The following is a 24950-nucleotide window of genomic DNA, read 5'->3' as shown; positions in this document are numbered from 1 at the left end:
AAAGCTTTTTGACATGGGTAGCCAACCATCCATTCCCCAGGTTAAAAAGAACCCATACATTCTCAGTGCCTGTTGCAGTAATGTAGAAAAAGGAGCACCTCCAGGCCTTCACGCAGCCTACATAGACCTTGTGATGGGAGAAGTGATTTTTTTAAAAAGTGTGATGGATTTTAGCTAAACAAGCTCTGCTCCTTTTCATCCTCTGCAAACTTAATGGCCTAGATTCTTGCAGGAGAAAACCTGCAGATATTTTGTGCGTAGTGTCAAGTTATAAATGGCACTTGTTTGTTTTTTTTAATTGGTTTTTAAAAACAAATATAAACAAACAAAACATAAAAACATCAAGCTATCTTCCATAGGTGTACATAAAGTGTGCCGGTTGGTTTACAAATTGTTTTGTGCTTCCATTTTGTAGTCTTCAATTACAATTACATTACATATAATCTCATATTGTCAATCAAAAATTAAATACCTTAGTATCATTATTAATCAATCATTTGACTATACTTTTATTCATTCATGTTTTACAAGATAACCATAATTTACTTAGTTTATTTTATAACAGTTCATATTATCATCCCAAATCTATCCTAAAATCATTTTGTAGATATAATAAGAAAGAAGTACATCTTTATATATTTATTATTTTCTAAAAGTCTACATATTTCATTACTGTACTTTATTGTCTAACCATTGATAGAAAAGATCCCTAATTTTATAAAATTGTTTATCCTCTTGTTCTCTAATTTCAAATGTCAATCTACTCATTTCAGCACATTCCAATATTTTCTTAATGATTTCCTCCTGTGATGGTATTTTCTCATTTTTCCAGTTTTTAGCAAATACAATCCTAGCCGCTGTTAATACATTTACAATCAGGTATTTCAAGTCTTTATTATATATTTCAGGTAAAATTCCCAATAAAAATATCTCTGGTTTCAAGTCTATATTTTTTTGTCATTTTTTCCAACCACATGTGGATTTTAGTCCAGTATTTTTTAGCATCCGCACAAGTCCACCACAGATGGTAATATGAGCCAGGTGTCTGATGACATTTCCAACATTTTTCGGATTTATTCTTGAACATTCTTGCTATTCTTGTCAGGGGAAAATGCCACCTGTAAAACATCTTATACAAATTTTCTTTATATGCTGTTGACATTGTCATTTTATAATTTTGAGACCACAATTTTTGCCATTTCTCTAAATCAACCCCATATCCAAAATTCTTCCCCCAAGCAATCATAGTTTCTTTAACTTGTTCTTCCTCTAGTTTAATTCCCAGTAAATAACCGTATAATTTTTTAATCACCTTTTCATCAGTACCTGTCAAAATCTTATCTAAGTCAGTCAGTTTATCATAGAAACCTTCTGTTTTAGAATCTTTATCATACCTTGAATGTATTTGCGCATATGAAAACCAATTCATCTTTATACCTTGTTCGTCTAGTTTTTGCATAGATTTAAGTTCACCCTTTTCATTCAATATTTCACCATATCTAACTGTTCCTTTTTGTATATTATAGGATATGAAAATGCTTCAATAGTCGATAACCAGACTGGAATTTTCAAATAACATTGTCTTTTAATCTTCTCCCAGTTTAACCACAGAGACTTCCATATATAATGTCTTCTAAAATACCCCTGTGTTTTAGTTCCTTTGTACCATAAAAAAGCATGCCACCCCAACAACAAATCATGTCCTTCTAATGTCAACAATCTAGCATTTCTTAGTGTTATCCATTCCTTAACCCACATCAGATTTGTAGCTTGGTACTACAATTCCCAATTAGGCAAACCAAATCCTCCTCTAATTCTAGCATCTTGCAAAAGTTTTAACTTTATTCTTGCTTTCTTACCTTGCCATATATATTTCAACACAATTTTATATAAATCTTCAAAGTAGTCTTTTCCAAGCCTAATTGGAATTGTTTGAAACAAATATAAAATTCTGGGTAATATATTCATCTTGATTGTTGAAATTCTTCCTATTAGTGATAGTTGTAAGTTTTCCCATTTCGCCAAATCTAGCGCTATCTGCTGTTTAAGTTTAATATAATTATTCTCTTTTAATGTACTACATCTTGCTGTCAAATATATCCCCAAGTACTTGATCTTATTCGTGACTTGAATTTTCAATAGGTCTGCCAGTTCTTCCTTTTATCTTAATAGCATATTCTTTGTCAAAATCTTTGTCTTATCTTTATTTATTTTCAAACCAGCCACCTTTCCATATGTCTCTATCTTTTCTATCAATTTTGATGCTGTTTCTAAAGGGTCTTCTAAAATGAAAACCAGATCATCCGCAAATGCTTGCAGCTTAAATTCTTTCTTTTTTATTTTCATTCCTTTTATATTCTTTTCATCTCTAATATTTCTGTTTAACACTTCCAAAGTTAACACAAACAACAAAGGTGATAGTGGGCACCCTTGTCTTGTTCTTTTTCTTATATTAATAGAGTCTGTCAGTTCTCCCTCTATCATTACCTTTGCCGTTTGCTTATAGTATATAGCTTCTATTGCCTGAATAAATTTTCTAGCAAAACCCATCTGTTCCAACAGTAATAACATGAATTGCCAATTCACATTATCAAATGCCTTCTGTGCATCTAGAAATATCAGAGCCATTTGTTTTTCAGGATGTGCCTCGTAGTATTCCAAGGTGTCCAAGTTTACTCTCATATTGTCTTTAATTTGTCTCTTTGGCAGAAATCCATTTTGATCAGGATGGATAAAATTATTTAAATATTTTTAAAGTCTTTCTGCCAATATTGAAGCAAAGATTTTGTAATCTGCATTTAGTAGAGAAATGGGTCTATAGTTCTTAATTTGTAATGGGTCGGCCTCCTCTTTTGGAATAAGTGTAATATAGGCTTCTGACCATGATTTAGGTATCTTCTTCTTTAACATAACTTCATTCATAACTTCTAGCAATGGAAGATTCAACGATTCTTGTAATGTTTTATAAAATTCTGCCGGAAGTCCATCTGGACCTGGTGCCTTTCCATTATTTTGCTTCTTGAGTGCTTCAGTTAGCTCCATCATCGTTATATTGCTTTCTAACATTTTTTCAGTCTCTTTAGGTATCTGAGGTAAATTAGCATTCTGTAAGTACTACTTAACTCTTTCTTCATCAATATTCTCTTGCATATATAATTTCCCATAGAAGCCTCGAATGGTTTCCTTCTTCTCTTTGCTACCATGGCAAACTTGGCCTTGGTCATCTATTAATTGCAATATTTTCCTTGATTCTTTCTCCTTTCTCAATTTGTATGCTAACCATCTACCTGATTTGTTTGCATCTTCAAAGTAGTTCTGTTTAGCACCTCTAATTTTCTGTGCTAATTCTTCTTTTTCTATTTGACCCATTTTGTGTTTAATTATATCCATTTTAGCTTGATGTTCTTTTGTTTTTCTGTAGCTCTTTTTCAAATCTTTTATGCTCATCCTCTAGGGCCTAGAGGCTAGCCTTTTCATAGTATTCCTTTTCCTTGTATAGTCTATTATCAAGCCTCTAACATATGCCTTCACTGTATCCCATACATTCTGAATTGATGTACTTTTTTGTTTCTCTAAAGAAAAAGCCAATTCTTTCTCCATCCACTGTGTGAAGTCTTTTCCTTTAAAATAGTATTATTTAACGTCCATCTAGATCTTCTTTTGTCCTTTCCATTTAATTGTCATTGGATTGTGATCTGCCCAAGTACTTGTTTCAATATTTATTTCTTGAATGTTAGATATTAATTCTGTTGACATCCATATCATATCTATTCTGGACCATGATAACTGTCTATTTGAATAGAAGGTGTATTGTTTAGTTTTAGCATTTCTTTCTCTTCATGTATCTTTTAAGTTTATTTCATCTACCATTCTAAAAAGATTTAGGAGAGTCTTTCTGTTTTCTTTATTGTTTTCTGTGCTGTGTAGACAGTTTATTGTCTACAATTCCATTAAAAATCTCCCATCATAACTATATTAGCATAGTCCAGTTCAATTATTTTCATATGTAATTTTTTGTAAAATTCTTCTTGTTTGTCATTTGGAGCATAAATTGCAATCAGGAGTGTTTTCATATTATTGCCCATTATTTCCACCATTAGTATTCTTCCATCATCATCGGTATAGATCAATTTTCCTGGGGTGGTCTCTTTAATATATAAAACCACTCCTCTTTTCTTACATTGTGTCAAGGAAGTAAATATTTTCCCTAATTTTGGCTGTACCACCAATTGTTCATATTGTTTTTTAATATGTACTTCTTGTAGACAGATCATATCAAATTTTAATTTCTCCAATTTATGAAAGGTTTTCCTTCTTTTAACAGCTGAGTTAAGTCCATTTATATTAATTGTAATCAGTTTTTTCTCTTCAATGGTTATATTTTATAGTTAGGTTTAGCAGCTCTCGTAGATCTTAATTCACATTGTTCTTTGGCTTCCACCTTTCCACCTACTGCACTTTCTTCTTTTTCAGTCGCCATATGACAGTCCTCTTGGAATTCAATTAGTGAGATCTCTTTTTCTGCCTCTTCCTCTTTCCTTCCAAAAAATTCTGTATAAAATAATTCCACTTTCTCAATTGAGTCAATTCTGTGTCTCTGTTCTTGCCATGTGAACATTAAACCTTCTGGAATCAGCCATCTATAATTCACCTCTTTTTTAAGTAGCATTTTAGTCAGGAATCGGTATTCTCTTCTCATCTGTCTCACTCTTCTGGGTATTTGTTTCAAGACCACAATCTCCTTGTCTTTGTATTTCTATGTTTTCTCTTTTGCCACTTGCAATATTTGCGTTTTAATGGCTTTCTTTGTAAATCTAATGTGAACTTCTATTGGTAAGTTATTTCTCATCGCATATCTTGTGAAAACTCGATAAACCTCATCTATTCCATCCATCATCTTTTCTTGAGTTATTTCCAAAGCTTCAGCCAGTATTTCTATCATTATCTCAGCTAGGTTTTGTCCTTTTTCTTCCTCTACGTTTTGGAATCTAAGATGGAATTCTGATCTATCCATCTCCCATCTCAACATACCACTTTTATCTTGTTCAACCACCGTTAATCTATTATCAATATCTCCAATCTTCTTGTCTCTTTGTTTATCTTCTTCTTCAATTCTCTGTTCTTTGTTCGATGTTCTCTATTCTCTTTTCAATATTCTCTGATCTTGCTTGAATATTTTGAATTCCTTGCATAATCATCTGCAGAGTCACTTTTTCTTGTTCTTTTTCTTGCTTTAACATTGTCTGTATTGAACGTTGTCCTCCAGATGATGGAGAGGAAGAAGTAGAAGTTGAAGAACCAGGAGCTGTAAAATTTCCTACTCATTTTAAGCAATTCAAAATCTTCTGGTTCTTCTAAACCTTAATCCAATTGTGAAGTAACCAATTATAGTTCAGAATAAAAATAGTAAAAAAAAGAAGCCCAATAATAATAATAAAAAGGGGGGGGAAGGGAGGACAAAATTTCTTCAGGTTCTTGTATACCTTAACCCAATCAATAGTTAGATAAAGAAAAAGACTTAAGAAAAAAGAAGAAGAAAAAGGAAAGATTCTTCAAGTTCTTCAACACCTTAATCCAATTGAAAGGTCTCAAATAGAAAAAAGTGCATAAGAATAAACCAGAAAGGTAGATGAAAAAACAAAAATACCAGGAAAGGGGGGGAAAAGGCTTTTAAGGCTTTCCCTTTAAAATAAAAAGCAAACGTAGAGATTGGACTTCCAAGAAAGAAAGAAAGAAAGAAAAACAAAGACAAGCTCCAACAAAGCCAAATAGTTATTACAAAAAAAAGATTAAAAAAAATACAATAAAGCTGATGAGGAGGGATAGCACAACTTAGGAAAAGTAAAAAGGATACACTGCACTTTGTTTAATTATCCAAGGCTCTTATTATAACTGTCTTCTCCAAAAACTTATCACCTTTCCCCCCCCCTACATTTCAACACCAGACTCCAGCTGTTGATAGAAACCCAGAAGAGCACCTGCAATACTCTCCCATGCTCTTCCCTCTATCTTATCAAATAGCAATGTCCTTGAAAAAGAGTCTCTGTTCTTTCTTTCTCAGCTTTGTCTGGTCACAGGGAAATAGAATATTTTGAACCCTCTAGTTGGCAGTGTTACAAAGTTTCTTTGCTCTCACTCCCCCCCCCCTTTTCTGAGCAGGATATAATAAGAATTAATAAAAAAAGAAAAAGATATTTTTTTTAAAAAATGAAATAACTAAAGGGAACCTCTAGCCTAAAATGTTACAAAATCAAAAAGGAGAAGAAAAAAATAGATATAAACGAAAAAACCAGTCCAGTTTCAAAATACAAGATCATATATAGAAAATCCAGCAATGAGAGAGAAAAAAAACATTACTTTGACATTCCTGTTTAAAATCGCCGCTTAATAACTTCTGTCAAAACTTTTACAGATTCTTTCTTTTCCTTAGGGTGTCCTTTCAGATCTTAGAATAAGAAAAAAAAAGTTCTCACCAAACCGGCACACTCTCTCTTTCTGCTCTCTTCCGTTTCGGAGCTGTCCCAACTTCAGTAGCTTTAATGGCTGCCTCTTTGCCGCTGGCAAGAGGAGCTTCTCCTGGATCTACCAGGGACTTTGCGGTATCCCTGGGATCGACAGGATGTGCTCTTTACATTCACCGTCTCTTCGGGACGGTTTAGATCCACTTGGACCGTCCAGGAGCAAAGATATCGGCAGCGATCTCAGACCTCCAAGATTGCATGCCGTATCGTCGTGACGCTAGCTCCGCCCTCCCATAAATGGCACTTGTTTTGAAGTTCCCCAAGCTTCCTTTTAATAGAGGACTGATAATATTTACATGAGTTTGCAAGAGATGTTTCCCATGCTAAAGAATTGTATTAAAAAAATAACTGCTATGACACAGCTAATTCTGGTTCTCCCCAAACTTCCTTTTCCTACCAGCCTGCATTTGCACATTTCTAAATATGCACATGTATTATATTTCAGTATATGCCTGACATACATACCGGTAGGTACATCTATCCAAGGGTGGGCTGCTACCAGTTCAACCTGGTTTGGACAAACCTGTACCAAACCGGTAGCTAATTTTATGGCCGGTTCAGTGAACCAGCAAATCCCATCCCGGTTGGTCCCACCCACCCTACCCCTCCCCTCTCAGGAGTCGTCACGTAGCCCATTTTGGATCCCAGGTAAGTACAGGGAGGAGGCTCGGGGAGGGTGAAAAACAGGCCTCCAGAAAGCCTCCGGAGCCCAGGGTGGCCATTTTTACCCACTCGGGGGCTCGAGGAAAGCCTCCGGACCCCGGGGAGGGTGAAAAAACCCCGCTGCCATGGTGCAGGAGGCCAACTAGGCCATGCCCACCCAGGCCACGCCCACCCAGCAACTGGGTAGATAACTCTTTGCTAAAAATTTTGAAGCCCATCCCTGCATCTCTATCTGTTTACCTTGTTCATTGAAAATATCCTCACAGTTAATACAATTGCACTTTGGACTGATTTATTTATTTTTTTGGTTACATGTGTTTATGCTAAGGTCTATAATGGGACAGCAATATTTTCCTTCTTTCTTTCTTAATTACGGTTCATTCTTTAACCTTCTGGATCATCTTTATCTTATTATTTATCATTGTTATGCGGAGGTCTTGGCTGATTCTTCCAGCCTTCTTTTAACATTACTTTTTCATAGCTACTCTCTCATCTTCTCCCCCAGGTCCTTTCCTACTAAATGGGCCCAGCCAAGTGGCAAATGTTCCTGTTAGCTGTGTTGCACCCTCTTTGTCAAAGGAGAAGAATGGATCCACAAAATGTTTACTTCCATCCTTGTAACGGGGCTTGTTTATTTCTGCAGCTTTCCTTGTAAAGTAGGGAGCGTGTAAACAGTTCATTGATGCCTAATGACTGTGGTTCTCATTGGGCTGTAGGTTGATTTGCAAAAAGTTGCGATGGTAGGTTTCTCCCCAGGGGAAGGTTGCCAGACCCAGAAGCAGTTTGCAGGTGGGAAAAGAATGACAGTGATAAGGAGGCAGATTGTGGAAGAAGAGGAAACACCGAGTTGTGAAGAGAAGGCAGAAGAAGCTGGTAGGCATAGATGGGGAAACCAGATGAGATAATCCCAAAGGTGCTTTTTCAGGAGGCACCTGGACTTTCTTTTTTTTCTTTGAAGACGTTTCGCTTCTCATCCAAGAAGCTTCTTCAACTCTGACAGGACAGTTGCTTCCTGAAAAAGCACCTTTGGGGCAACCATGACCTGGATGACCTGGAGAATCTCCACAGACTTTCAGATGAGATAGTGAAACATCGGTCAGTAGACAATCCTCTTCCGCTCCTTCCTATTTCCTTATTCTTTTTCTTCTCCTCTTCCATCTTCATAAGTTCTGGATAGTTAAGGTGACCAACCTTCCTCCTTTAGAGAGAACAGTCCTTCTTTTGTAAGTTCTGTCCTCTCTCAAAAAGTGTCCTCCTACATGTCCTCCTTTTTGATATTTGAAGACTAATCTGTAAATCTCCGTATTTGATCGATGCCGATCCGATCCGTTGTGTGTGATGTGACGTATTTGTATTTGACATGGCGATTCGTCAAGGCTCGGTACAGTGTGACGAGACGCCATTATGAGACCCATGGGCTCCACACAGGAGAATTCTTTTGAGAGAGTGTGCCATGTGCAAGAGTGTACCGTGTGCAAGTGTGCGCCACGCACAAGTGGCTTTGGTTTTTTTTCTTCAATTTATTTGTGTCCTTCTCATTGTAAAAAAGTTGGTCACCTTAGGATAGTTCATCAATGCCTTTTCATGAATGTGTGTGTGTATGTGTGTGCGTGTGTGTGTGTGTGTGTGTGTGTGTATGTATACTCACAATGGCAACTTCAAGTATATGCTGAGTAAATCTTCAGGATTCCAGCTAGCCGTTTTTTGTGTTCATTTTTATGACCACACACACTATCAATATCCATCCCTGGTTTAATACAGGTAGCCCTCAATTTTCGACCAAAATTTGAGCCCAACATTCCTTCTTTTTAAAGCGAGCTTAGCCCCATTTCAGGACTTTTCTTGTCACAGCTGTTAAGGGAATCACTGCAGTTGTTAAGTCAGTAACAACAGTTGTTAAGTGAATCTGGCTTCCCCATTGACTTTGCTGGTCAGAAAGTTACAAAAGCTGAACACACGACCCCAGGAAAATAGCAACTGTCATAAATGTGAGTCCGTTGCCAAGCGTCTGAATTTTGATCGTGTGGCCACGGGGAAGCCTTAACAGTCGTAAGTGTGAAAAATGGTCATGTCACTTTTCTTGGTGCCGCTGTATCTTAAAACGGTCACTAAATGAACTGCTGTAAGTCGAGGACAACTTGTACAGCGCTTCATGCATGAGTGTCCACCGGGTCGTAGTGTATTATTTCTAATAAATTGTTTATGCGCTGATGTTTTTTATGTATTGGAAAAGTCTTGGAGACAACAGAAGGAATAAGCCATAAATGAAGTCCATATTGTAATTCAGTGGGGTTTTACGTAGAGTTAGGGTTACCATTACCATTAGGCTAAAAAGACAATAGCAAATGGTATTTTTATCAGGTGTGCAATTCTTTCTAAATGCAGGAGAAGATCTATTTTCCCTCACAACCGCCTGTGAGGTAGATTCGGCTGAGATAGAGAGAGGCCCTAAGTGACATGTGAGCTTCTGTGACAAAAGGTAGACTAGAATCCGGTTTTCCTGCTTTTTTCAACATTAGCTATCACATCACACTCACTATTTCTGTACTGTTGCCATCAAAAATATGAGCTACAGATCAGCTAGCAGAACTTCCCCAGTGTGACTCAACTTCAGCAATTTTAGCTGTGTCAGACCTGGTTAGCAGTTGAAGGTCATGACAAAGTTCTTCCATTCTTCCAAGAAAACTACCTGAAATCACCACGGGCTGAGCTGAACTCAACTCAGAAGGTGTTACCTTTCTCCAGTTCACATTGCTCCCATGAGCTATTGAAATGTGAATTTTGTGAATCTCCTAGAGGAAAAAATCTAAAGGAGGCTGAGGAATGAAACCAAACAGAGTCACCGGGAATTATATTTGCATGAGGAAATATAAATACGAATGGGAAACATACGGAAGTAGTCAGAAAAGCCAAGAGGGCAGGTCACAACACACAAAAAGAAAGGCTTTAATCACCTGACTGTGGACGCCATCTTGACTGTTTTGACTCTCTTGTAGACCCTCCTGGAAAAACATAAATAAAGTCAGGAAAGAGACGGTCAGGTTTTGGTGTGAAGCTTTCTTCAAATTAAACAAAACATTTTACAGCAAAAGCTTTACCAGAGTGGAAGAGTTTTGCCACATTAGCAAGAAGCAACATAAATTGTGGGTCCTACCAGGGGTGGGATTCTACCGGTTCTGTTCGGCTCTGTAGAACTGGTAGCTCTGAAGAGCAGCAGGCACAGAACCGGTTCTGTGTTTGCTGCTGTTTTGGCTCACCCGCCCGCCTGGGCTCTTACCTGACCTTTATTTCCTGCTTTTTCAACCTCAGCTGCTTTGCACAGCATAGCTGCGGTTGAAAAAGCAGGAAAAAAGTGCTTTTTCAAACGCTGCACACCCGTGCACAGCGCTGCTCAGCTGTCCAGGCAGCAAGCTGATGACGTTTCACACGCGCGTGCAACAAAATGCAAATCACTGAACTTGTAGTTACACCAGTCGGATCCCACCCCTGAGTCTTACGTTGACTTTTGCCCACTCAAAATGCACCCAGAAGAAAAAAGTGACATTGTGGAAAGTGCATCCTTCAGTTGGTATTTGATACAGGTTTCCGTCCCGAGTTACTGCTTCTGAAATAAAACCTTTTGATTTTGATAAAAGTGAACCATATCCTCCTTTCACCTTCTCTTTTTCAGGCATACAAAGATGAGGGATCAGGATATTTATATTTGCATACAAGTTACAGTAAAAGAGTAACAATTATATCAAAAGTGTATATATCTAATTAGTACTTTTGAGTGCAGTGAATGCCTGTTCGCCAATTGAGTTGCCTTCCTTTCACTGTTTTCTCATAAATATTATGAAATATTTCCAGGGGTCAGTCCTAAAAAGTTAAATAAAAGTTGGTTGTAATCCATCTTAGACCATCATATGTTTTCCAGGACAAAGATGTATACAAATGAAAGTGGCTGAAGTTTTAATAGCTAAAAGAAACACACAAATAATAAATCAGAAGAGATAGTTGGATGTGTGGCTTTCAACTCGGAAGAGTGGCTTGGACAACTTTCATATCTTGGTTTTACCAAATAGATGTTTTATATTATGAAGAAAATTCTAATAAAACATGCAGAGAAAAGGAAAAGAAATAAATTTTTGGGACATTACTTAAAAGGAGTTTTAAAAGGAAAAAGAAGAAACATAAAAGTTGGTTTATTCAATCAGGATTAAAATATGTTTTTTTATCTAGTAACTTTTAAAGAAAAATTCTTGATTAGAACTGAATGAATGACAAGCCTTTAACAATTTGTTTATAGATAAGGTATGGGAAGAAGATTTTTTTTGTTCCATTTTTAGAGAAAGTGGTAAGATATGGTGTTACAATTGAAGGAAAGTGTTAAATTTGCTAAGAAAATTTAGGAAGTGGAGATGAAGAAAAAATGATAACTTATAGGACGCTATTTGAAGAGCTTAAAGATCAAGATTTTTAATACGTTTCTGGTAGTTCTTAAAGATTTTCCTTGATTAAGTTTCAATTATTATGCTTTTGTGTATAGATATAAATTATGGGAAGAAGAGATATTTTTTGTTGTAAAGAAATATGAAATTGTTTTATTTGTTTACTGATAGATAGATAGATAGATAGATAGATAGATAGATAGATAGATAGATAGATAGATAGATGAAAGAAAGAAAGAAAGAAAAAGAAAGAAAGAAAGAAAGAAAGAAAGAAAGAAAGAAAGAAAGAAAGAAAGAAAGAAGGAAGGAAGGAAGGAAGGAAGGAAGGAAGGAAGGAAGGAAGGAAGGAAGGAAGGAAGGAAGGAAGGAAGGAAGGAAGAAAGAAAGAAAGAAAGAAGAAAGAAAGAAAGAAAGAAAGAAAGAAAGATATGGAATGAAAAGGTCTTTAGTTGAAATATTAGAGAAGGTGATAAATTATTGAAACTGCTATAGTTGTCTTGAACAAGAGGAAAATCATTTCTTTATACATCTTTTTCCTTATATTTTTCCTTCCCCTACCTTTTTTCTATTTGCACGTTTTATTTTTTATATTTTTCATATTTTTGTATCTTTGTATTTTCAACCTTTAATAGGAATTCTTATTTTAAAAAGAATGTGGTTTCTGTATTGAAAGTTATTTTAACTTAATACTATAATAGCAGTCTGATTTTACACAAACAAGGTTTCTTGGTGATGCCAAAACCAAAATGTTTACGGTAAAATACATGTCCATGCAGTTTTCCATTTTCTGCTTTTCTATCATGGAGTAAGATAAATAATGCAAGGAAAATCTGTGTAGGTTTTCTTTTCAGCTTCTGGATTTCCTTAAAATTTCTAATCTAAGGTTTTCTTCTCTATCCGTGGTCATCTTTGAGGTTAGGGTTAGCATTACGGCCAACCAGGCAACTCTTGAGTTAGGGTTAGGATTGAGAAATATGTATGAGGCAAGCTACTATGTTATTAACTTGATTTTGTGTTTTGTTTTTAATTTGCTTTCTGAAGTATTAAACGAGGAACGTATGTTAGGATCAGGTGAGCATATATAACCCACACAGATTATATACTTCCAATTATATCTGTGATGGGGTCCTCAACCCCTCTGGTTTTCTTCCCCAGGTGCCCTCCTCTTTTGTACAAGAAAAGTTTTGTGTATGTGTATTTCCTTTATGTTCTCACCCCCCTCCCCCACATCTATCTATCTATCTATCTATCTATCTATCTATCTATCTATCTATCTATCTATCTATCTATCTATCTATCTACCTACCTACCTACCTACCTACATACATACATACATACATACATGCATACATACATATCCACACACATACATACCTACTGTTCTGTCCTAGGCCCCCCCAAAAGCACTAAGTCAGTTCTGAATCCCGGCAAAAACCTCTTTTATTACATTAAGGTGAATTTATTTCATTCACAGTCAGCCAACAGCTTGGCAAACAGTCTTGTGAAGGTATACTAATTAGCTCAGACCTTTATCAATCCTGGAATGCTACCCGGTAAAATTCCATACTCAATGCTGACAGGGAAGGGCTGGGTTATACAGACAAATCTGCACGAGGCTGGAACGAACAGATGAACGAATGAGTCAGTTGTTTCCTGCAAAAGCCCCTTCCCCTTTTGCTTCTCTTTTAATCCTGATGGGAGGGGCCATTCATTGTCCACATGTGGCCTTTTACTCCCACGTCAACCCTGAGTTCTTAATTGTGCCTTCCTTTTGACAGCTCTGGGCATGCACAGGCTGGGAACCAGTTCCAGAAGCTCCCCCGCCTCACTGTTGTCTGAGCCCGAAGGCCGCTGATGACTGCCAGCCTGCCCTGGCCCCATCTCTGCCTCTGATGCAGAGCCCTCGTCCGAGCCTTCCTCAGCCTCCAGGACTGGCCCAGGTTCCTCCCCAACCTCCTCATTACTGTCCAACTCTGCTGCCAGCTCCATCCGCCACCGGCGGGCCACAACACTTACATACACTCACATATATAGGTACTCCTTGACTTATGACCACAATTGAGCCCAAAATTTATGTTGCTAAGTGAAACATTTGTTAAGTGAGTTTGCCCCATTTTACAACTTTTCTTGCCACATTGTTAAGTGAATCGTTGTATTTGTTAAGTTAGTAACATGGTTGTTAAGTGAATCTGGATTCCCGATTGACTTGGCTTGTCAGAAGGTCGCAAAAGCTAATCACATGACTTGGGACACTACATCAGTCAGTTGCCAACCAGCTGACTTTTGATCATGTGACCATGAGGGATGCTGCAGCGGTCATAACTTTCAAGAAGAGATTGGACTGCGATTTGTCAGAATTGGTGTAGGGTCTCCTGCTTGGGCAAGGGATTGGGCTAGATGACCTACAAGGTTCTTTCCAAGTCTGATTATCTGTTATCTTTTATAAGTGTGATAAACTGTCATAAGTCACCTTTTCAGTGCCATTGTAACTGAACGGTCCCTAAATGAACTGTTTTAAGTTGAGGATTACCTACACACACACTCACACATATTCCACCATTCATCCTTTCTTACTAGGTTTGGTCTAAAGAGGCATCACAATTTCAAAATCTTTTAAAACAAAATTTGGGCAAAGTTTTCTATTTATTTCCTCTTTCCCACTGAAGCAGTATTATGCACATTAGTAGGAGCCCATTTTATCCCAGGTTACCACATTCCACACAAGAAAGGATTCTAGCTTTTTTAAAAAAAAAAATTATGGCAACCTTTGGCATAATTGAGTCATTCCACTGTATGATTTCAGCCCCATGATGCCATACTGGTTTCAGTGACAGAGATTGAAATCTGCATAGTTCTCCCATAAAAAATAATAATGATGCTCGCTACACTCTACAATACTGCCTTCATTTTTTTTCCCTGGTGTAAGCAACACTTGCATCCATTGGTAGGTCAAAACAATATTGTAGCCGTGCCCATGGCAAACCCTCCCCCACATTTTTAATGTGCACTGATGGACAGTTGCCACCTTTCTCTTTTAGGTGTGACTAGTGAAACCATAAGTAAACACTCTCAGGAGCTTTGAATTCCCAAAAATACAATTTTATTGGACATAGTATTAATTTTGGTACTGAAGAATCAAAACCAGCTCTGGTTTTCCCACGCAAACGCTTGCCTAGTTAAACAGTAGCTTCCCTTTCTCCCCACTCCTGGCTGATCACATTGTCCAATTATGAAACGTCCTTTTGTTATGGGAACAATCCACCTCCTTCTCAAGCACCTGCAGTGGTGACCTTGATAGTTTCCAGGTTCTCGTGCACAACTTCTCAGCACTCCATCCCACCTTTCTCTCCCCACCACTTCATTGGCAAGTTGAATAGCGACAAGGTTTGAAAGAAGAAGCATAGCGGTTCAATCTTGACAAAAGGGCTTCAATCACATCATTGCAGTTGCCATTTTGGCTGTTTTAACCCCTTCCTCCTTGTACATCTCATTTTATATTTTGGAACCAAAACAGGCTGAAGAAGCGGCAGCTGTGGCACAAGAACAGTTAAGAAAGATGTAGAACTGCTTTTAAGAATTTCAAGTGTTTTGCATGCTTAGAATGCCCTGTTTGAAGCTCAAAACCATTGTTGTTGTTGTTTTAGTTTGGTGCTGGTGATTCCTACCTACCTGGAAATGTTCGAATCATTCCTAAAAGTTCAAAACAGCCATTCCTGGCTTCTGGAGTGGTAGAAATGAAAGCATAATTCAGGGAGGGTACTTTTGAGCTTAAAATCTTTTTTTGCACAATCCTTAACGCTACTTACTGCTTGTAGATATGATTTATGTCACGACAGACCAAAAGGGACAGGGCTTCAGTTGCAAGATGGAGGTTTTCACCTTGCCTTTTTTTATAAATAAGTATTCCTGACCCAGAAGCAATACAGTACAAGCCTGCATAGGATTACATTATTTAAGCCTATTCTAATGAAATCTGTGAGGGTAAATCCAGTCAGCCGCTAGTTTTCAGATGGCTTTTAATTAATACATAGAACATCAGCATGGAATTTTACTATTAAATGGCTTTTAAAAAAAACAAACTATTTATTACATATCTATAATGTGACTGAGATCTGGAAGGGAGTTGGTTCTTCTCCCCAAATTCATTTAATGCACTTCAGCAAATGGAACAAGCCAGTATTGAATGGAGATAAGTGAGGTTTGCTCTCGCCATTGAAGAAGTTGATTATAAAGCCTTTTCAACAGCTGGTTCTATGAAGTAAGGAAAGAAGAGAAAATTATTTTTGTTGTTGTTGTTGAAACAAAGTTCTCTTTTGGCACAGAACAGAGCTGTGCCAAAACAAGAAGCACTTGGAACTCCCCCGAAGGCCATCTCTACCCTTCAAATTTCTTTCTTCTTAGTAGAAGAAAGTCACCAGTGCTTGAGGAGTTGTTTTATTCAAGAGTGCTTAAAGCAGCAGGAATCTCTTTTCAGGTGTGGTGGAAGGTTGAAAAAAGTGGGGTTGCTTTAATTAGGAACAGAGGGACACTATGTTCCTGCAGATAGATTGGTCTAGGCGGGGTTTCTAATCATGCCTCACTCATAACCAACTGCAACCAAATACAAAATGTTCTGGAAGCCCAGAGAATGCATATTTCAATCAATATATTGCCAGGTGTTTGTTTTTTTTGAGTAAACAAATTATACTCTCAATTTCAAAGGCTAGTAAAATGTACCTTCATTGGCAGCACTCTCTTATGACATAACATTGTTTCTGATTCTCATTTGCTCTAGTTCCCCTTCACTATGCAAATTTTAATCCTAATCAATACAAATTTTAGAAACAGCCTGCTTCTTGCCAGGCAAGGATTCAGTGGCCAACATAGCAATGGTCTTTTTCCAGAGCCAGATGAGAAGAGCATTGAAACTGTAAAAGGATTCTAAGCCAGCATGAGCATCCCAAATATTTCAAGACATGCCTAAACAAAGTCCAAGTTTTAGTGGGCTGAAAATATTGAGAGACTGTGTGCATTCTCTCAATATTTTCTTCCAAAAGTATCCCCAATTGCTTTTGAAACTGCTCTGAATATTTTTATTTTTAAGGGTTGTTTTTTTTTTAGTTTCAGCTTGGATGCTCCTCAACCTGGAACACACTGGTTAATTTGTATGGCAATAACTTTGGAAGAATTCATAGAACATACAGTAATAGAATTAGAAGGGACCTTGGAGGTCTTCTAGTCCAACCCCCAGACCCTACACCATTTCAGACAAATGGTTGTCCAGTCTCTTATTGAAAGCCTCCAGTGATGGGTCACCCTCAACTTCTAAAGGCAAGCTATTCCATAGGTTGATTGCTCTCACAGTTAGGAATTTTCTTCTTAGTTCTAGAGCGTTTCTCTTCTTGGTTAGTTTCCATCCGTTGTTTCTTGTCTTGCCTATTGGTGCTTTGGAAAATAGGTTGACTCCTTCTTCTTTGTGGTAATCCCTTAGATATTGGAACCCTGTTATCATGTCTCCCCTAGACCTTCTTTTCATTAGTCTTGACATACCCAATACCTGTAACCATTCTTCGTATATTTTAACCTCCATTCCACTAATCAATCTAGTTGCTCTTCTCTGCACTTTTCCCACTCTTTCATGAATATCGCATCCAGAACTGGATGCAGTATTAATGAAAATTTTTGCTGGTCCTCAAAGTACTTGGGAGATTCATGTGTGATTTCCCCCACTTAGCCTGAGAGTCTAAATTTATCCCAGCACAATGGCAAAAAAAGACTATGTGCTATAAATTCCCAGACTTCATTTTAAAAAATAAGCTACTGTCTTATATTTATGTTTTTATCCACAGGAAATGAGACTTGGAAGAAAGCAGCCCCCCTTAGAATGTTTCATTGGATGTTCAGAATGGGCTGCGTTTAGAGAGAACAAAACTCAAGATACCTTGGGATTTCAGGCCATAGGGAAACACTAGGAATTCAACATAAACCCTTTTTTTTTTTCAGTTCTGAGCCACAATAACAGGTGGCATGGTAATCCATCCTGACTGCTACCTACCATCCAATTTACAGAAAAATTGGTCAGGAAATGACTTTTTAATTTAAAAAAAACATTTATAACCCTTATAGAAAACATTCTTTTTTTAAAAAAAAACTATTTTTATTATGCTTTTTCAATTTATACACATCTTTAACATTTTTGACCACACTGTGACATCGCTGTTTTATATATATAAGCATCTACACATTCATATACATTAATCCTTATTTCTACTTTTTAGCCAATTGTACAATTTGTCCCAGACCCCATAGTATTCTGATTCTTCTTTGCCTTTTAATTCTAACGTGAGCTTGTCCATCTCAGCACATTCCAACACTTCCTGTATTACTAATTCCTCAGACGGTATATTTCCAGTTCCCGTGACCATTTGTCTGTGGATTAGATGAGAATAATAGGCAGCATGGGTTTTCATCTATCTACTAAGTACATTTAAAGAATAGGAAGGAGGGTTATGGGTTTGAAGTCTGTTTATTTTGCAATCTTTTTTTTTTTTCAAACTTAGACAGAAATCTCTTAGAACACATTTGAAGTAGCCATTTTGCCCAGCCCTACTAAGGGCTTGGCTATATGTAATGGCAGTGGCTATACTTGCCCTATAATTAATTTTTAAGTGGTCACTGCCTGTCATTTCTCTTTCCACATGTGAGTAAATAAGCAGAAATTACATGACAGCTCTAAAAACTTGGTACCTCTGATTGATTGATTGATTGATTGATTGATTCAAAACATGTATAGACATGTGCTGTCCAGAGGATACCATATACAGGTAGTCCTCAGCTTACAACATTTTGCTTAGTGACCATTAGAAGTTACAACAGCCCTGAAAAAAGTGACTTATGACCATGTTTCACAGTTATGACCATTGTAGCATCTCCATGGTCAAGTGATTTACATTTAGATGCTTAACAACTGACTCACATTTATGACGGCAGTGTCCTGGGGTCATGTGATCACCTTTTGTGACCTTCTAACAAGCAAAGACATTGTGGAAGCCAGACTCACTTAACAATTGTGTTACTAATTTAACAACTGCAGTGATTCACTTAACAAATATGGGAAGAAAAGTCGTGAAATGGGATAAAATTAACTTAGCAGCAGAAATTTGGGGTCATAAGTTGAGGACTACCTATACAACATCCACTTTACTTCCTATTACAGACTAAATACTTGCAAGCCTAAGTTTATTTTCGCAGATATGAAATTACCTTTGAGATTCCTTTCGCCTAGGCTTGTTAACATTTATTTCAATGAAATTGAAAAGCATATCTATATACTGTATATAAAAGCGAAATACCACTCACGCATCAACACAAAATCTCCAGAATCGTGAAGTCTACAAACATGAAATTTGGCACGTATGTTCTTCTTGGCTTCTAGGTGCTCACTAAGAAAGGATTTTTCGAAATGACCATCCGAGCATTAGTATTTCCTATATTATTATTAACACGCTCTGATGCTAAGGAGTTCTACTTCCCCTCCCCACCTGAAAAGAAATCTGTTCCAAATGCAAAACACAAGCAGAGGAGAGGAGTTTCAGTTTTAGTTTCACAGCACCAAGCAGTTTTAGTACAGAACAGTTGAGCTAAGCCACACCCAGACTCCTTGCTGTCTCCTCCTTACTCACACAGCAAATACTGTTTCAGTTTCCAAACAGTCCTCAACTCTCTCGCACACTGACAGGACGCTAGCCAGATAAATACCGATGGATGCTGGTAGGCAGAGGCAGAATTTTTATTTCCTTATTTTCCTCCCCAAAAACTAAGCCCGACCATGTAGTTTTGTAGCAAAGCACGAGTATCGAGTTAGTCTAAATATAACTGAATTTCTGTGAATGTAGGTTTTAGATTCATAGTGGAAACTCGGTTGAAGCAGGAAGTCCTTTGCAATTCATGTTTGCAAATAGTTTTCATCTTTCATTTCATCTGCAAGTACAGTATGCTCTTCTCCAAGGAGTTCCAAAAACAAAGGTGCCAGGATTTTTTTGGTTGGAGCAGGCCATTGTATTTATTTGCATGAAAAATATCTATAATCAAAATATTATTCTAGCTGGGGACTCTGGCATGTATCATATATTCTTGGTTGCTTGGTGCTAAACTTTTACAGAGGAAGAAGGAAGAATAATTAACTTCAACAGCCATAATTTTGACTTTGAAGCTGTAGCATAATTCCAGCAGCAAGTAGAGTTACAGACTAATTATAGCATTTCTTTCTCTCAGGTCTGGAAACCATTTGAGAGCAGTGTGATCTGAAACAAGATTATGTTAGGTACTTTTCCACAACATAAATCAAATACCAATGACTTCAACTCCCAGAATTCCTCCTCCAGGCATGTTAGTTCAGGAATTCTGGGAGTTGAAAATCCTACAAGTCTTAAACTCGCCAAGTTTGAAGACCCTTGTGTTAGAGTAATACAAGAACAGGAAATGCATCACAAGAACAATAGAGACGAAACCTGGAGGGGCAATGTGATACAGGAAACCACTACAATAGAGGGGAATGATAGAGCTGCATATAAGATAGAGCAGGGGTCTTCAAACTTGACAGCTTTAAGACTTGTGGACTTCAACTCCCAGAATTCCTCCTCCAGCCATGTTAGTTCAGGAATTCTGGGAGTTGAAGTCCACAAGTCTTAAACTTGCCAAGTTTGAAGACCCTTGTGCTAAATCTTGATATCACCAAGTCCCAACAATGGCTGAAGCATAAAGAGAGCAAATTTCTGAAAGAAAATTAAGTTCAGTTTTTGTACAATTGCACAAAATAAACCAGCAGAGTAGAAAATCAATGAACTAGAATTGTCACAGACAAAAACTTAGGACAGCTTTCTCTTGAGAAAGTCTTAATGTTCTCTGACAACTTCTGCTTTTCCAGGAGCTTTCAGATCTGAGAGTGACATGCAAATAGCCCTGCAAATGAAGGCCAGAGCTGATAGGTGCCAAGTCTCTATGGCTGTGATGGCGAACCTATGGCACGCGTGCCAGAGGTGGCATGCATAGCCCTCTTTGTGGGCACACGAGCCGTCGCCCCAGCTCAGCTCCTGTTCTGACCCACGCCTTTTTCCAACAAATCAAACACATTCCAAAAGGAACAGAAACCTTGTAGTGTTTTTACAAAATAATTAGCTATGATAAGCACAAGCCTTGCCAAACTGGGCGAGACTTGTCAAAAGATAACAGACAAGAAATAATTTGCAAAATAAGAATCTTCAAATGCAAACCCAGGATACTGGAATGTCCACGAGGCTGGGGTTTCAAAACGTCTTTGCCTTCTGCAAAGTACTTTCCTTTCACAGCTGGCTTTTATCTTCTTGAAGGAGGGGCCATTACCTTGCAGCCTTACTGCTGAGTCTCCCGTGCTGTTGTAGCTGCTCTTTCCTATGAGCAATCCTGCGTGCATGCGCACTTAGCACAGGCTCCTTGGGAACCTCCTCATCGCTGCTGCCAGCCCCCACAATCTCGGAAGGCAGCAGTCCATTCCCTAATGGTCCTGGCCCCTCATCTGAGTCCTCGCTCTCCTCAGCCGTCCGTACCTGCTACTGGCTAACCACAACAGCTCCGCTGCACATGTGCGCGTGCCTCCTGCTGACTAGCTGCTCTTTGGGTCTCTGCCGTGCATGCACGAGGGGCGGGTACCAAGAATTTGATATATGTGGGCTGTCAGAATTAAGGGCTGCCTTTTCTCTTTGCAAAGAGGTATTTCAAGCCATATTCTCATTAGATGGCTTGAAACCCTCTGCCTGCGTTAGGGAGATCTCACCAGTTGCTTAACTTGTCCTTTCCCACACAGAGGTAAAGTGTTGACAAGGTGGGTTGGTAACAAGGTCTCCTATTCTAGGAAGTTGGGTTTTTTTAATGCTTGTTTCATCTCAGCTCTAGAGGAATAGATTCTGTAAAGGAAACAATCTGGTTAAAAACCACCACTAAAAAAAAAAAAAAAAAAATCAAAGAGATTTCTGCAGTAGCCATCTGCTTGTACACATTCTCCTGGCCAGTCAAGACACGTGAAAGGTTTTATTTTTACTTTCTTTGTAGATTGCAAGATGAAAATCGGCTTTTGTGGAGAAGCCTCATTAACCCTGATAAAATCACTGGGGTAGAAGATGAACTTTAAGAGAGAGTCTCAGATGCCAACTTGCAGCGATTAAATTGCAAATCAACAAAATATACCTTTAGGATGGGCCTCCAGAGTGTATTTTCCTCAGCTGACAATTTTTGTCAGTATAAGAACATTCTTTCATAATAGTTTGTGTTCCCGTATGGAGACACTTTTGGAGTGTGTCAAAGAATAAAACAGGAGATATAGGAAGCAAAGCCAGGGTCATCCATGAAGGACTCAAATTTAAGGGGCAAACTTGAAATACCAGTATATGAGGGCAGATATGATATAGTTGCCATTACCGAAACTTGGTGGGATGAAACTCATGATTGGAATAGCAATAGCACTTAGATTTAGATACCACTTTACAGTGCTTTTCAGCCCTCTCTAAGCAATTTACAGAGTCAGCCTCTTGCCCCCAACAATCTGGGTCCTCATTTTACCCACCTTGGAAGGATGGAAGGCTGAGTCAACCTTGAGCCTGGTGGGATTCGATCTGCCAAATTGTAGGCAGCTGGCTGCAGAATTAGCTTGCAGTATTGCACTCTAACCACTGCGCCACAGAGGAATGTACTCCTAGAAGGATATAACTGTTCAAAAAAAATAATCCCAGACCTATCAAAAGAGGAGGTGAAGTTGAATTAAATGTAATAAATCACTAATTCATAGAATAACAGAGTTGGAAGGGACCTTGGAGGTCATCTAGTCCAATCCCCTGCTTGAGCAGAAGAATCTATTCCAAATATTAGCCTCTGCCTAGGATCGATTGCTGCCTCCTGATTGCTACAGAAAAGTGCACGTAAAAGCAAGAAGATAAGCCTCTTTGAATGCATATGCATTAATATACCGTATTGCCGGCGTATAAGGCGACTTTTTGCCCTAAAAACATGCCTCCAAGTGGGGGGGTCGTCTTATACGCCGGTAAATATCATTGTCACTGGTGCAAGAAGCGGCGGGGCGGAGCTCCGCAACTTGCGAAGCCCCTTCAAGCCCAGCCGGAGTCTCTTCCTCCTCCTCCCACCCACCCACCCACCCTCCGCCCGGCTCGGGCGCTGCGAGGCCAATCTGGAGGTGGGGTGGGGGTGGAGCGGAGGGTCTCTGGCAGGGCCGCTTCGCCCAGCCAGCCCCGAGCAGCCGCGTAATGGCCCGGGAGTGGGGGGAGAAGGTGGTGGGGGTGGACTGTGGCACCCCTCCTTCTGGGCAGCGGGGCGGGGGCGGCAATTTGCTCCTCCCGCTTCTCCCTCCCTCTTTGAAAGACCGGGAGGGCTGTGCTTGGGGCGGGGGGGTGTCCTCAGGAAGTTCCTGATGGGACCCCGCTGGGCAGGGCCACCCGGCTCCCGAGCTGCTTTCCAGGGTCCCCTTGGGAAGAAAGGGTCCGGTGGGCGGTGGAAGAAGGCGAGCGCCCTCCTCCCGCCCCCTGTCCCGTCCCGTCCCTCCTCTTGTCCCCTCCTCCCCTCCCCGCTTAAGAGAGAAAGATCTGCCTCCCCTGCACCGAGCTTCCACCGGCGCCGCGTCTCCCGGCCAGCGCGCTGCGACTTGGAACCGGCCAAGCGACTTTAAAACCGAGCGGAGGCCAGAGATAGCCGAATTACCCTCCACACCACACACACACACACACACAGAGAGAGAGAGAGAGTTGGCAGCTGTCCATCCCCCACCCTTGGAGTCCCGATGGCACGCACGCGGGGGCTGTCACAAAGAAAGGAGAGGAATTGAGTGCCAGCCTGAGAAAGGCGAAGCTGCCTCTCTAAAGCATTTTGGTGGCTTTGTAAGTTTGGGGAAAGGGGTTGGGGGTGTCAATCAAAATTATATCCAGAATACCCCAAGTGTTACAACTTACCGTATTTGCTGGCGTATGAGACGACTTTTTGCCTTGAAAAGCATGCCTCCAAGTGGGGGTCGTCTTATACTGCGAGTATATAACAAAAACTATATTTTGAGTGGAAATGTTGGGGGCTCGTCTTATACGCCCAGTCGTCTTATACGCCGGCAAATACGGTAAAAGTTAAAAAAGAATGACATTGCGATAGATGTATGCTACACCCAACCAAACAGAGGAAATAGATGAATTGATTTTTGCTAATCAGTTAGCTAATGCCAGGAACACATCACAGTAGTAATGGGGAACTTTAAGTATCTTGATATCAACTGCGAGACAAACTCCGTACCAGATGGGAGATCCAATAAGTTCCTGATGAACCTAGCTGACAACTTTGTAATACAAAAGATAGAGGAGGGAAATAGAGGGTCCAGCTACACTGGATTGAATTCTTATTGACAGAGATGAAATGATAAAAGGAGTTGAAGTTGTGGAAAGTTTGGGGAGAATGACTGTGCCTCACTTGAATTCACCACAACACAGGCACAAGTAATCGAACAAACTACTTTCTTAGCTTTAAGAGAGCTGACTTCAACACACTAAGAAGGAGTTTAGGAAGGATTACATGGATGAAAATCCTAAAGGGGAAAACAACTCAAGATGTTTGGGAAATTCTGAAAAATGAGCTTATAAAAGCACAATTTAACACTATGCCACAGAGAAAGAAAAACAAGAGACCCCAGACAAAGCCAGCATGGTTGCGTAAAAAACTGTGGCAAACTGAGAGGAAAAAAATATTTTAAAAATGAAATATATAAAAATCTCCACATAAAAAATAGAAAGAGGAACAGATAACCAAAACAGAATGCCAGCAAATAGCCCAAAACTGCAAGGGCAAAGTCAGGAAAGCTAAGGCTCAGACTGAACTAAGACTTGCAACAAATGGCAAAAATAAATAATTTTAAATGGTTCTTTCGACATATAAGAAACAAGAAAAATGTCAAGGAGGCAATTGGTCCGTTAATAGGAGGAGATGGTAAGGAGATGGTGGGTAGCAGGGAGAAAATAGAACTACTTCATTGCATCTGTCTTCTCACACACACACACACACACACACACACAGAACTTTTTTCAGGGATTTGAGTGAATTAAGCCTTCTGGTGAAGCAGCTTCAAACATTTATAATGCAGGAAGATGGATGCTCAACAGTTGTGACTGAAGGGCTGTATTGTGGGCAAAGATAAATGTGGTTTATTTCAAAGCCATAGCAAAATGGAAAGCAAAAAAAATTGGTGCTGAGAGAGGAAGAGGATCGAATAAAGAAACTTGCAGCCTGGGATCATGGGAACTGATCGTATTATTCCTGGAAGAAAGAGGACAGTATGTTT

At 39.0% G+C, this 24950-nt stretch overlaps 1 protein-coding gene across 5 annotated transcripts in view; it reads left to right on the top strand.

Moving 5' to 3' along the window:
* SHISAL1 (shisa like 1) overlaps positions 1–24950 on the top strand; it is a 129669-nt gene that overhangs the window by 83324 nt on the left and 21395 nt on the right. For 2 of the 5 annotated variants that reach the window (XM_087969479.1, XM_087969482.1), the window contains exon 5: positions 12656–12685. The exons of 1 other annotated variant lie outside the window; for it this stretch is intronic. In XM_087969479.1, the coding sequence (XP_087825605.1) occupies positions 12656–12685 (30 nt within the window). Of the gene's footprint in view, positions 1–12655; positions 12686–21679; positions 22590–24950 lie in introns of those variants that run through there. 2 more of the 5 variants (XM_087969480.1, XM_026677614.2) reach the window with 2 other exon arrangements.

This window comes from Notechis scutatus, chromosome 6, assembly GCF_049901735.1.
Source record: "Notechis scutatus isolate UNSWTSFEM ecotype Mainland chromosome 6, rNotScu1.2, whole genome shotgun sequence".
NCBI classification, from domain to species: Eukaryota; Metazoa; Chordata; class Lepidosauria; order Squamata; family Elapidae; genus Notechis; species Notechis scutatus.
This window is presented reverse-complemented; position numbering and strand designations above follow the sequence as displayed.